At 53.2% G+C, this 13,450-nt stretch overlaps 2 protein-coding genes across 3 annotated transcripts; both read left to right on the forward strand.

The window, feature by feature from the left end:
- The first annotated feature begins 2,724 nt into the window (after nt 1-2,724).
- FBXL22 (F-box and leucine rich repeat protein 22) lies at nt 2,725-7,140 on the forward strand. Of its 2 annotated transcripts, none has more exons than XM_045397287.2 (2): nt 2,725-3,085; nt 6,034-7,140. In XM_045397287.2, the coding sequence occupies exons 1-2, from the start codon at nt 2,733-2,735 to the stop codon at nt 6,374-6,376; spliced, it is 696 nt and encodes a 231-aa protein (XP_045253222.1). In that variant the 5' UTR covers nt 2,725-2,732; the 3' UTR covers nt 6,377-7,140. The 2 variants fall into 2 exon arrangements, with proteins under 2 accessions (XP_045253222.1, XP_073852090.1); XM_073995989.1 differs by lacking the exon at nt 6,034-7,140 and adding an exon at nt 5,449-5,598.
- On the forward strand, nt 6,292-7,140 carry LOC102128741 (F-box and leucine-rich protein 22). Its single transcript, XM_015452915.3, is given in 2 exon segments — nt 6,292-6,918; nt 6,920-7,140. Coding segments are annotated over 2 exon segments (450 nt in total). The 5' UTR covers nt 6,292-6,565; the 3' UTR covers nt 7,017-7,140.
- Nucleotides 7,141-13,450: the final 6,310 nt, after the last annotated feature.

The following is a 13,450-nucleotide window of genomic DNA, read 5'->3' on the forward strand; positions in this document are numbered from 1 at the left end:
CTTTTGACTTATTTCTGAACACCTTTTTTCAGTGGAGCCACATAAATGATGATGTACTTACTCAACTTGTGGGCCTCCTCAGTCAACAGGTAGGAAGATCTTACAGAATCCCCACGATTTGGAGCTGCTGTACCTGGAACAGGATGAAGTGACCTGTACGGGCAAAGTGATGGCCGGGAGATTAGTGCCTGCAGTCAGGTGCCTGAGGTCCCACTCACCCTTGCTCAGTGAAATCACCTCAGCCTCTTGTGACTACTGATCTTACAAAAATGAGGCCCCTTCCCTCCCCTTTAGAGCTAGACTGTACCCTGAGGCATGAGTTTTGGGGTTCTGAGCAAAGGATATTGGTCATCTTTTAAGGTAAAACAGGCAAATAACTGTTAAATAAGCATCCTGCTTACAGTTAAGTTCCTGTAGACTACCTCTCTGCCCCCACGCCTCTTGCAGACGGAACCCTGTTTTGACATTCGTCCTTTGCCTGTTCTTGTCAGTCTCCTAAAATTGAAGACACAGGTCCCTGCAGTTCAAACTGTTATGCATCCTTATTCCATGGGGCACATTCTCTTTTGGCAGCTGTGCTGGTCAGAGGCTGCGTGGCTGCTGTCCCTGCTGCCAAACCGCCTAGCTCTGGACAAGGCCAAAGGGGCAGAGCTTCGTCACCTCCTCTGGCTGTGCCTCAGACCCTCTGCAGCATGCAGGAGCGTGTTCCCCCCGGCCCTGGTAGTCCAGGATGCTTCCTGCAGCCTACCTGGAGCGGCAGCAGAGAGGCGAGGCTCTAAATGTGCTCCCTGCCAATCTTTGGCCATTCCAGCAGGGCTGCAGTAGTGCAACGTGGAAGCCACGCTGAAGCAGTGGCTCTTACTCAGTGGAAGGCACAAGTACTGCTCTGGCCTTGCAAGAAGTTGAAAGAACCACCTATTCCTAAGGGCCAACCCTCTGAAAAGCATTGGTTTGCGGAGGATTGGGGAGGGAAAGTGAAGATAATGCAGCTTTCTAATAACACCACCTGTGGCACTGCAGCATCCATTTTAAGTGGAGAAGTACACCTAGACAGAGCCTAAACTAGGGTGTCAGCTGTGATTGAGAACCACATCGATGAGCTTGAAATAGCAGCAGTAGCTGGCTCACCTTCCTTGGGAAATGCTTCCTTTTGACTGTTCCTTGGTTTGTTTTTAAGAGAACCCCCGCTCCCCGCTGCACTTCATCTTGGCACGGTGGAGTAATGCAGGCACAGGGGCACCCGCTGAGGCTGGCTTCTCAGGAAAGCCACTGACAATGGCTACTTTCTTCTTTGCTTGACTGCCTTCTGCCTTTAAAGGCAAAGCTGCACCAGCCCTGACCAAACCTTAGTTCCAGAAGTGGGTTCAGCATAGGCTGCTTCATTTGTGTCTATGGGAAAACAAAAGGATTCCCATTCCCTCTTGTTCCAAATGGGAGAACAAGCAAAAGTAACCACTGAGGTGGTAGTCCCTGGGCTGGCAGAGGAAAAACCGTTCTCTTCTCACTATTGCCTAGGCAGAACATGGCCTGTACAGCTGCACCATATCAGCATCCCCCAAGCAAACCAAAAAACGCCTGGGATTCAAAGAAGGGAGTTAAGTTTGGGTCCTGGGTTTGGGAGTGGAGCAGCATGAGGAAACGGGTCTGCCGTATCGTGAGGCCTCGGGTACTCAGGAAGGACAGTACCTCCAGGCAACCTGGCCTAGAGTTGAGTCAGAGAGCGCAGGGGTGGCCCCACTGGCTTCTCCAAGAGGGAACAGAGGGCACTCAGAGCGGATGGTGTGTGGTCAACTTAAAGGCAAAGATGGACTAAAATACTAAAATTGTTTCAAGCAGTTTCACATTAAGAGCTACCTCATCCATCCTGACATTTTGGGAAATACAGGTTATACACACATAGTAGAAGGCCTTACCAGTGAGAAAATGTAAAGCCAAGTAAATTTAAATTTAAAACACACACTCAGTACTGCTTGACCAAAACTACACAATCAACCACAAAACACCAATAAAACACAGACACACAACTTTGGAAAGAAGCTACTTCAGTAAAATCTTTTATGAAACAACTCAGGGTAAAAATCTAGCTGTTGGGGAGGCCAGGAAAATCCCCCTGCCTAGTGGCAGGCAGCAGGACTTGAAGGCCAACCAGCCTCGCCTGGAGACAATTACTGTATGGCACAAAACCACAGGAATGAGGCAGCAGCCATGTACTCTGCTCACAACTCACAGCTGTCACCCTTAGCTCTTCACACACAGGTTTCTTCCTAGTAAGGGTGGAGCAAAAGATTCCACACTGATGTACTAGAAAATCAACACAGTTAACATTTACAGTTAGACTCCTTCCCCGTGAGTAGAGACTGCAAAGCCAGACGGAGCTGGCCGGGCCACCGCCACTGCCACCGCCAATGAAAATGCCTTGGGAAAAGCCAAAAGTGCTTGCCGCTAAACACCATTGTCAGCTAAAGGGAAAAAAAATCCCTTTTAAGGAAAGTAACTTCAATAGGCTCCTTTTCTGCCAGGACCTCCAATCCCTCTGAACAGAAGCCGAACCACAGACTGCCGCACGTATGTCTGGGTCCTGGCTTTTCTTCCCTCACCCCTCCGCAGAGCTGCAGCACCAGTTGTTAGCCAAAAATAAACACCATTCCTCAACCATATATGTCCACCGGCCCAAAGCCGGGGAGGAGGAGAGCAGGCAGGTCAGCCCGTCCCCTGGCTGCAGCTGCACTCACATGTGGCCACTGCTCACCATGCACATAACCCAGCTCAACCGGGAGTGCCTGCTGCACCTCTTCTCCTTCCTAGACAAGGACAGCAGGAAGAGCCTCGCCAGGACCTGCTCCCAGCTCCACGACGTGTTTGAGGACCCCGCACTGTGGTCCCTGCTGCACTTCCGTTCCCTCACTGAACTCCAGAAGGACAACTTCCTCCTGGGCCCGGCCCTCCGCAGCCTCTCCATCTGTTGGCACTCTAGCCGCGTGCAGGTGTGCAGCATCGAGGACTGGCTCAAGAGTGCCTTCCAGAGAAGCATCTGCAGCCGGCACGAGAGCCTGGTCAATGATTTCCTCCTCCAGGTGTGCGACAGGTAGGCCACCTTGCCTCCTGAGCAGTGCTGGCCCCGCTAGCTCTGGCTTCCCTCTTGGGGGGCAGGGAAGAGCAAATTACGAGACCAAGATGGCTCCACCTTTGGGGTGCCTCAGACTAGGCAGGCCCAAGGCGGACATCCAGACCCGCCCAAAGCATGGTCCCCAGGAGATGATAAAATCAAGAGGGAAACAATTGCTAATCCTCCTCTTAGCCTTACAGGTCCTGGAGCTGCTTCATGCAAACACCAAGAAGTGGGGCCTCCATACTGCTAGTCATTAAGTGCTGGGTGGGTCCAGCTGGGCCTGGATTTTCAAGGTCAGGCTCTGGGAAAAGGCTTCCAGATGCAGCAATCAGCTCACCCCTCCCTTAGGCCTAGCAAGCAGCCCCCGAGGCCTGGGAAACGATGCGGAGGGGAGAGGTGGGGGAGCCAGGGTGCTGGGGTCAGCTAAGCCAAACCAGACTCCACGAGTAGATGAATTACTGAGTTACACAGTACTCCTAAGGAGGGTGACTTAGCCTAATTTCTCAAATTAGCAAACTGATGCTCCCCGAGGTGGTGTGATTTGCCCAGTCTAGGGTTGCCAGGTTTTAGCAAATATATAGGCTGCCCAGTTAAATAGGAATTTCAGATAAACAGTGAATAATATTTTAGTATAAGTACATCCCAAGTACATCTTGTGTTCATCTGCTAACCCCACCCCAGACACAGACATAGACGCTGAACCACTAGGCCAGGCTCCCCCCACGGCCCCAGCCTCATGGGTATAGTGACCCAGGCAAGAACACGGAGCTACTCAACCAGCCTCTCACTGAGCCTCTGCCAGTCCTGTGCTGCCTTTGAGGAATAACACCCCCTTGATCACTTAGCAAACTGGGCCTGCTGCTCATGGAAAACTAGGCTCAGCCAGTTTACTGCCACCCAAGTTCATAGTTGCTATTTGCTGGCAGCACTACAGGAGTGGAAGGAAACAGCGTCGTGACCCCACCTTTCTTTTGAGCTGGGAGAAAACAGAAGATGGACTTGGGGCTGGGCCCTGACTGGACAAGGCCATTTTCATGGGCTTAACAAGGCCCAAGAATCAGACTAGAGAGTGATATGGCGAGGGGCGGGGCGGCGGGGCGGCGGCGGAGCAGGGTGCGAATGGCAGAACATGTCCTGAAATTGTCCCATTCTTACTGTAAGAGAACCGAGCTTAATGCTCCAAACCTGCAGGTGTGAAGTGGACCTCCCAGGCCACTGTACTGATCAAGCAAGGGGCCCTGCTGTCACATAAAAAGCAAAAGGCTTTGCTGTCAGGGCTCTGCTGGGTCACCCAGTTCGTCCAACCATGTGATCCCAGCTCAAATATTTAAACTCTTGCAACCTAATTTCTCCTTCTGTAAAATGTGCTAAATTTTTCTTATCCGATAAGAGAATGACACAGTGGCACCTGGCACACAGTAGGTACGGAGGAACGTCTACCGAATCTGGTTCTTCTGGCGCTCGGCTCAGGTCGGGAGGAACGGCTGAGGATGGCTGGGCGGGGAGACAGTCCGCTCTTTGTTTTTTCCCTGTATCAGAATTATTCCAAGATTCTTAGAGGAAAAGATCACCCAACACCTTTGAGGCTTAAACAGCTAATCCTTATAACCACCTTGAAGGTAACAATTCCTCCCACTTGACAAATGAGAAAGTGGCGCTCAGCAAGGTTCAGACATCTGTCCTGGGTTTGACAGCAAGTCAGTCACCGGCCAGTCCCTTGAGCTCCCTGGGCCAGTTTCTCCACTTACAAAACTAGGGGTGCAGAGGTTGACGGGGTGACTAACGAAGGCGCATGAACCTGAAGGAGGCCTGGGCTCGGTGTGACACCTGGCTGCGCCCAGCGTATTTTAGTGCCTTACTTCCCACCCCAGGCACAAAGGAGCTGAGCTGGCCCAGCCAGGGGCAGTCACGGAGCTGCAGGGGGTGCTGACGGGGAAAGGGAAACGCTTCCCCAGTCCAGACTCTAGCTCCCTCTGGCTGCGCGGAGCCAAGGCCCCGGCCCATTAGTCGGTCCTTCTGGACTGGGAGCAGGCTGGTCCCGTTTGTTTCCAGGGAAAGCGGGTTATGACTGCCTGTGGAAGGCCCCGTTGCAGGCTCCTCCCAACCCCAGTGGTAGACATTATTCCCCCATGCAGAGCAAACGAAGGCTCTCTGAGTGACTGACACGGCGATAAGCCAAGTCTAACTTGGCTCAAGATCTTTTTTTTGTTGGGAGGGGCTGGTGAGGCTGCAGCAGAGAGTTCCCCCAAGCTTTCTGGGCAAGCCACCTGGGTGGGTGTCCCTGATTGTACCTGCTCAGGGCCTGCGTCTAGCTGCCTCCAATCCCTGCCCTTTTCCAGGCTGGTGGCCCAGGGGATGCAGAAACAGCTCTAGTCAACTAAGCTGAACCCGGACTCAATGCTGACGCGTGCCCCCACCGCCTCGAGGGTTGGGATGGGCCTGTCACTAAGCCACCTCCAAGGAAACAAATCCCTCTTCCCACTCACGTCCCGCCGGGACATTCAGGGGCCTCAGGCTTGAAGCTAGACTGGAGCAGTCAGTCGCCACGCACCGCTCCCCTGCGAGGCAGCACATCCAGAGTGAAACAAAGAGACAAGGGCTGTGGCTCCCAGAACCGGCATTCCCTCTGTCCACAGCCGCCCCAGAACTCTGCTGGGCCGGGGTCAGGGCTTCCCACTAGGGCTCCCGAGGCTACGAGCCAAGAACCCACGCAAATGAAGGTACGGTGGGGTGCAGGGGCAGAAAGAACAGGGAAAATGGGTCGGCCAGAAAGTCGACGTGGAACCCTGCCGTGTCATCGCAGCCAAGTGTCTTCACCTCGCAGGGCCCGAGTCCTCCTCGGTAAATGAGTCCACCCAGTCCCCGGGGCGGTTGGGTGGCTTTAACAAGCCAGTGAGCCCCCGGTCACCGCACTCTCCTCACAGGTGCCCCAACCTGGCGTCTGTCACGCTGTCGGGCTGCGGCCACGTCACCGACGACTGCCTGGCCCGCCTGCTGCGCTGCTGCCCACGCCTGCGCGCACTGCGCCTGGAGAACTGCGCGCGCGTCACCAACCGCACGCTGGCGGCCGTGGCGGCGGACGGGCGCGCGCTGCAGACACTGCACGTGGACTTCTGCCGCAACGTGAGCGCGGCCGGCCTGCGCCACCTGCGCGCCGCGTGCCCGCGCCTAGCCCTGCGGGCAGAGCACAGCGCCGCCATGCTGCCCGACCAGCCCCCGCGCCCGCGCGCGCCTGCCGCGGCCCTCGGCAAGCTTCTGCCGCGCTAGACGCCGCCCCGCTGCGGCCCCCGGGGAAGGAGCGCAGCCTCAGACCGTCCTGGCTGCGAACCCAGCTCTTCCACCTTGCAGACCACCACCGCATCTTCTGAGCCTCATTTTCCCTGTCTGCACAGTGGGAATAAGAAAGCCTACCTCACGTTAAGATTTTATACATAGGATAAACCCAAGATTAAATGGATGTTTGGAAAACACTCGGCTGGTTCTCACTCAACACCACCTCCTTTCCCCTCTTGCTTACGCCCCAAGCTTTCTGCTGTGCGCTCCCCACGGCGGCGGGAGGCGCCTGCACCTTTCTCGGGGACTCCGATCGCCGTTGAATCGAAATCACCTCGGTGGGGAGGACCTGACCACTCGGAGTTCGCGGGCTTGCGCGCAGGGGTGACTGGGGCCAGGGCTGCCGCGCGCAGGGGTCTGGAGAGCCTCCGGGCGGAGCGACCCCGCGAGACTCGGTCGGCTCCCGGAGTGCCCTGGGGACCGCCGTCTCCAGGGCCCCCGGTAGTGATCTCGGTAAAGCAGGAGGAGGGGAAGCAGGGGCAGAAAGAGCCACCGAGCCGCTCCTCTTTGAGGTTTTGCCCGCACGCGCGGCTGCCTGCCCACCTTTCTTGGGGCGGATGCGCTCCCGGAGTGACCGCACTCGGGATTGTAGAAAATTCGCTCCCAATTGTTGAATGCTTACATAAACTGCATAGTTATCCATATTTTCTACTGTTCTCATATCATAAGAGAAAAATAAATGATTTGGAAGAAAAAAAGCCTCAAACATTTAAAAGCAAAATCAGCAGCCCTGGCTAAGCTTTTGATAATGGGACTATTATAAGCTGATGACAAGCTAGATTTTTCACCTGTTGGATTTGCTGGACGTGAACACAAGCCTGGGCTTCCAATTTCAATTTCAGGGCTGTAGTCACTGATGGGTCACATTTAGTGAAGGCTCTCGGCCTCCCCGCAGCCGCCTGGTCCTGGGTCCCTGGGGAGGATTCTGGGTGGGTGGAAGAGGCGAGGAGCACTATGGGCGCTGCTCACACTCCGGCTCCACCCAGCACCAGCTGCGATAAAGCCCTTCACCCATCCAAGGCCAGGTGTTTCTTTGTGTGAAAGAGGAGCTTGATCCCTACTCACAGGTTCCTGAATTCATTGCTTAAATAGGGAAACAGCAAGGAAAAAGACAACTTCTGTTCTCATGAAGCTTACCTTCTAGTGGGGGAAGAGACAACAGGTAACTGGTATATACGAAGGTAGAAAGGGCCGGATGCGGTGGCTCAACGCCTGTAATCCCAGCACTTTGGAAGGCCGAGACGGTGGATCACGAAGTCAGGAGATTGAGACCATCCTGGCTAACACGGTGAAACCCCGTCTCTACTAAAAAATTACAAAAAATTAGCCGGGCGTGGTGGCGGGCGCCTGTAGTCCTAGCTACTCGGGAGGCTGAGGCAGGAGAATGGAGTGAACCCGGGAGGCAGAGCTTGCAGTGAGCCGAGATCGCGCCACTGCACTCCAGCCTGGGCGACACAGTGAGACTCCGTCTCAAAAAAAAAGAAAAAAAAAAAAAGGTAGAAAGTATTTGGAAAAAAGTGCAGGCTGTAACAAGGGCTATTAGGGATTGCTGGCAAGAGATTGGGGGGTGGAGTGAAGCCTCTGAGAAAGGATTGACCAATGTAAGCCTCACTGAGAAGATGACATTTGAAGGTATGAAGTGAGCCAGGGGGCCAAGACACTCCTAGCAGAGGAACAGTCAGTGCAGAGGCCGCGGACTACAGGCACGGCTCATGTGTTAGGGGAACAGCAAGGAGGTCAGGGTGGCTGGTGCAGAGTGAATGAGCAGGGAAGCTGAGTAGCAGATATCAGAGAAGCAATGTAGCCCGCAGCTTAACTTCATGCATTTTAAACCTTTTTTTCCCCATTCTCTTGGGTTTCAAAATGTAACCTTGAGGCAACTCAGAAGCCTTTCTCCTTAGCCTTAAAATCGACTCCACATTCCTCCCCTTTCTCACCGGATATGCTCCCTTTTCATTTATCTAACTGTATGCTACTATTTAATTGTGTGATGTCTTAGAAGTTTCAGGGGCTAGTCTTGAGACAGACCAAGTCTGGAGACCCAGCTGCAAACCTCCAAAAATTACTTCAAAATGGCTAATTAACAACCTGGCCATTGTTAAAATAATGTCAATCCGAAGTCCAGGTGGACTGAAACCCAAGCTAGCCACCAGGACAAAACACACACACATCATACTCAGCCCAGTTCTTGCATGCCTTCCTTATCAAGTCTTCCCTTTTAAAACCCCCCAAAATTGCTTTCCCCACTAAAAATTGAAGCAGTTACTTTAAATAGCAATCTGGCTATTTCCCCCTTTACTAGTTTTGGGTAATAAATTTGCTTTTTGTTATCCGACTTTGCTCTTGTTAATTCAAACATCTGCACCTGCTTTGTTTGGTTATGGTAAGGGATGGGGGTAGCAGTGGATGGACAGATTAATGTGAGGATGAAACAAGAGATGAACGTTCCCCCTCAGCCCAATGTACCCCCAGAAGGAACCAGGGCCCCATGTACAGATGAGAGTCAGGTGAAGTCCCAGAGGCCCTGGATTTTGTTCCAGGCAGAACATGTGGACAGGCAAGCAGCACCCTGTCCCACCCCAGCCTCTCTGGGGACTGCCAAAGGGCTCCTGGCTGGGGCAGTGCTTACTCCAGAAACAGGGTAGCCACAGTAAGCCCTGGCCCAGCATAATCCCTTCTAATCCCTATGTCAGGAGAGCCAGCTCTGTCACACCACCAGCTGCGGCGGAGTGGCAGGACCCTGCTACTAGCCTGTGAGACCCAGGCTGCGTTTTGGTGATTTCCCGGTTTGCTCACCATTGCTTTGCACTCGGAGAGGCCTTGTTGGGAATTAATTTTTCTCTCATTACTCTGAACACTGTTGAAAGAAACCTCAGGCTTCCAGGGGGTTCAATGTTTGTCTACAACAGAGCCACTTAAACCTCAGGCCTTTGTTTTCATCATCTCCAATAAGCCCCAATTCCCAGCATGTTCTATTTGTCCTAAATTGGTGGCTTAGCCTGGAGAACAACAGGATCCTGGCTTCAGGATCTAATGGATCTGGGTTTCCATCCCATGTCCCTCACTTTCTAGCCCTGTGACCAAGGACAGGTTGGCCCTCTGCAAACCTCAGTTTTCTGATCTGAGTACTAAGGATAACAAGGGAACCTTGCTTTTGGGGTGTTTGTAAGGATTGTGATTATGTAAAGCAGAGGTCACTGTAGGTTGAGCTAGAATGGGGCAACCTGCGTTCCCCGGTGACCCCCCTTTCCCATGGAAGCTCTTTTGTAGAGAGGGTTAAGTTCCCAGTTAACCCTCCAATGCCTAGTAACTCCCCTGCATCCCAAGGCATAGTGATCACAGAACTCAAGCAGTGCTACTGTGTCCAGTGCTGTTTCTAGGGACCCAAATTGGCCCCCACCTTAGCCAGAGGAGCTTTGGGTTCTGAAGCGAAGGGTCATTTTAGGTGCCCCCAGAGGGTGGGCACTGATGGAGACACATGGCTCTCCACTCTGCCTTCTAACAGACACTGTTCACCACCACCAGGCATGAGCAAAGCACTTAACAGAGCGCAATACCTCAATCACAAAACCACTTTTGGAGCTTCCAGATAGCTACATGCATGGAGGCTCCTGGAGGGAGGGTGGTATGTCCAGGGAGGGCATGGAATCTCTGTGCCCCTTCCCCACTAAATTAAAAAGTAAAAACAACCCTTTCAAACTCAGGTTAGCATAGAGATAAGGCCCCCTGCAGGCTTAATCCACCAACTAATTCATCTCACAAGTATTTACTGGGTATTGGCCATAGGCTGGGCCAGGCCCTACCTGGAGGGACTCAGCCCTAGTTGGGAGACATGTAGCTGAGGTTGAAGGGGGTTCTTGAGTGATCTCCAAGCTTTGTCATCCATAGCTTTTGACAAGATATGACATCTCTGAGCCTCAGTTTATTTGTAAAATGGGACCATTACCCTCTCTGTGACATTGTTAAGAGATTATGTCAGCCGGGTGCGGTGGCTCAAGCCTGTAATCCCAGCACTTTGGGAGGCCGAGACGGGCGGATCATGAGGTCAGGAGATCGAGACCATCCTGGCTAACCTGGTGAAACCCCGTCTCTACTAAAAAATACAAAAAACTAGCTGGGTGAGGTGGCGGGCGCCTGTAGTCCCAGCTACTCGGGAGGCTGAGGCAGGAGAATGGCGTGAACCCAGGAGGCGGAGCTTGCAGTGAGCCGAGATCCGGCCACTGCACTCCAGCCTGGGTGACAGAGTGAGACTCCGTCTCAAAAAAAAAAAAAAAAAAAGAGATTATGTCTAAATGTGCACTGCCTGGAAGACAGGGATAGAGGGAGGTATCCTCATATCCTTGGGGGGCTAGAAAAGCTGAGTGCCTGGTACAACGCACAAATTCCAGGCACTGGGAAAAAGCAAGCCAGGTCTATCTGTGGGTAAGCCAGGCACCCTTTGTGGCAGTCAGAGCTTTTGAGTTGGGCCTGTGGGCTGACCCCAGCTCCCACAGGTTCCAACCGTAAGGAGGATATTCCCATTGGCAGGCATGGCACAGCAAAGGCAAAGGTCAAGAAGCCCTAGGCATTTCCAGGGAAGGGGTGAGCCAGGGCTGATGGGAGCCTGATTGTATTCCTGAGCCACCCAGAAATGGCTTGGGATTTTCTGTGCCCTCACAGCCTCTCCCTCAACTCCTGGAATGCTCTTTCTAAGGTTTGGCCAAGGCAGCGAATGGTCACATGCAGGATAAGGTGGTGGGAGAGAACAGGAAGAACCTCACCACTGGGGCAGGATACTGCTCCCTGGCTGGAGGCTGACCTGTGACCACACTGCTGGTCTGCACAGGGGCCCCAGTGCCGGCAGAGAGACCAGGGCCACACGCTGTTAGGTCAAGGGTTCCAGATCCCTCCCAGGAGGCAGCAGGCTGCTGGCAGGAGGTGGTGCTCTGAGGCTTGTCTTGCAGGGACACACTGGCCTGTTTCTGCACAGGATGAGTGTTTGGAGGGGAAGTGACTAGCCCCCTGGCTCTACCACGGCACACTGACAGGACGCAAAGGCTCCCAGTTCTAGCCAGGGCACACCTATGATCCAGCTTTCCCTCTCCTGACCTTGGATTCCTGGTTTATGGAGGCAGAGATCATCTGGCCCCTTAGAGACTTTCCCTCCAGCTCTAGGATTCAATGCCCAAGATCTGCTTTTGGCTAAAAACCAAACTCACCAGATGTAGGCTTCATCCGGCCAGGAGTCCTGGGCAAAGGCCACAAAGCTAGGAGGCCCAGAACAAAGCCGTACTTTGAAGGATGCCAGGAGAAATCTTAAATTTTATTTTTTGAGACAGAGTCTCACTCTGTCACCCAGGCTGGAGTGCAGTGGCGCGATCTTGGCTCACTGCAAGCTCTGCCTCCCGGGTTCACACCATTCTCCTGCCTCAGTCTCCCGAGTAGCTGGGACTACAGGCGCCCGCCACCCCGCCCGGCTAATTTTTTGTATTTTTAGTAGAGACGGGGTTTCACCGTGTTAGCCAGGATGGTCTCAATCTCCTGACCTCGTGATCTGGCCATCTCGGCCTCCCAAAGTGCTGCGATGACAGGCGTGAGCCACCGCGCCTGGCCAGAAATCTTAAATTTTAAAAACTGATGGTCAAAGTTTTCTTGAGACTGCTTAAGGGTCATAAAAACTGCCAAGTATTTGTTAAGTGAATGAGGCCAGCAAACAACTGCCTAAGCCTCTGTAAGAGCTGAAAGTGAACCAAGGGAAGCGCCTGACCAGGCCCACTTCAACTCCTCAGATCAGAGACTTGTGCTTCCCCCTCTTCCAGAATTTTCAAAAAGTCAAGAGAGGCCAGGCGCAGTGGCTCACGCCTATAATCCCAGCACTTTGGGCGGTCAAGGTGGAAGGACTGCTTGAGGCCAGGAGTTCCAGACCAGCCTGGGCAACTAGCAAAAATGAAAAAAGTCAAGACAATGAGGAAATAACAGGTTTCTGGCAAAGAAACAGTGTGCGTTGTAAAACCATGGCACTGTGCAGATTCCCCTCACAGGGTCAAACTTGAGCAGCTGTCTGTTAGTCCTGAGCCCAGGACCTGCAACCATGAGTGCCGGTCTTCTGGGGGTGCTCCTGCCCCTCAGTCCAGAGCAAACTGTGGCAGCGGCACAGGGTGAGGCATTATTTTGAATTTAGAGACTGCAGATATATCCTTTGCTCTGCATGTCCTTAGCCCACCTCAGCAAGAGGGACGTAGGAAGCGGCTCAGAAGACCCTAAGAGGCCTCTCCTGGCTTCGTCCAGGATCTTGGCAGCACAGGTGCCTTTCTTTTCTTAGAGAAATTCTCTCCTGGTCCAGAGACCCAGGCAGGACCTTCCCACCCCCAGCAGGAGGGCTTCAAGCCCAGAGCCCTTCGACGATGCTACTGACTACACTCTTAGATCGGTATTAAAGGCCCATCTTTACCCAGACCTCTGGGGGTTCCCCCAAAAGCTGCAGTCCCTCCCTGAGACCCAATTCTAGCTGAAGCCTTTTTTCAATAAAACAAAGATGTCACCATTCTAAATATTTAGATATCCTCACTAGGAAAGATCCATTTACCACATTATCTTAGCTGGCAAAACCTTATTTTTCTATTTCTCTTTGAAAATATACACCTTCTATCTTCCTTGTGGAAAAAAATAACTGCCTGCAGAGGGCTGGCTGGCTGGCACGTCATTTGAGCACGTTGTTGGCAAAGACCCTGTCCACGAAGTACAGTGCAAGCAGCTTGTGGCATGAACTTCCTGTAGGTGAGGGAGACACGCTGTCCACGGGCCTGCCCGTCTTCCTGCACACACTCCAAGAAGCCAGAGCCCTCCCAGCTGCTCTCAAGACGGCCCCTTCCCCCAGAAACACATGCTCACACACGCTCACCCTGACGCTGCTGAACACACACACAGCACTGAGGGCCCGCAGGGGCTGGCTGAGTTTAAGCACCAAGAATGTAACCCCCTCCCCAGCCCTCTGCACAATTCCATCATTCAAGGATGTGAAAGCCACTC

This window comes from Macaca fascicularis, chromosome 7, assembly GCF_037993035.2.
Source record: "Macaca fascicularis isolate 582-1 chromosome 7, T2T-MFA8v1.1".
NCBI lineage: Eukaryota > Metazoa > Chordata > Mammalia > Primates > Cercopithecidae > Macaca > Macaca fascicularis.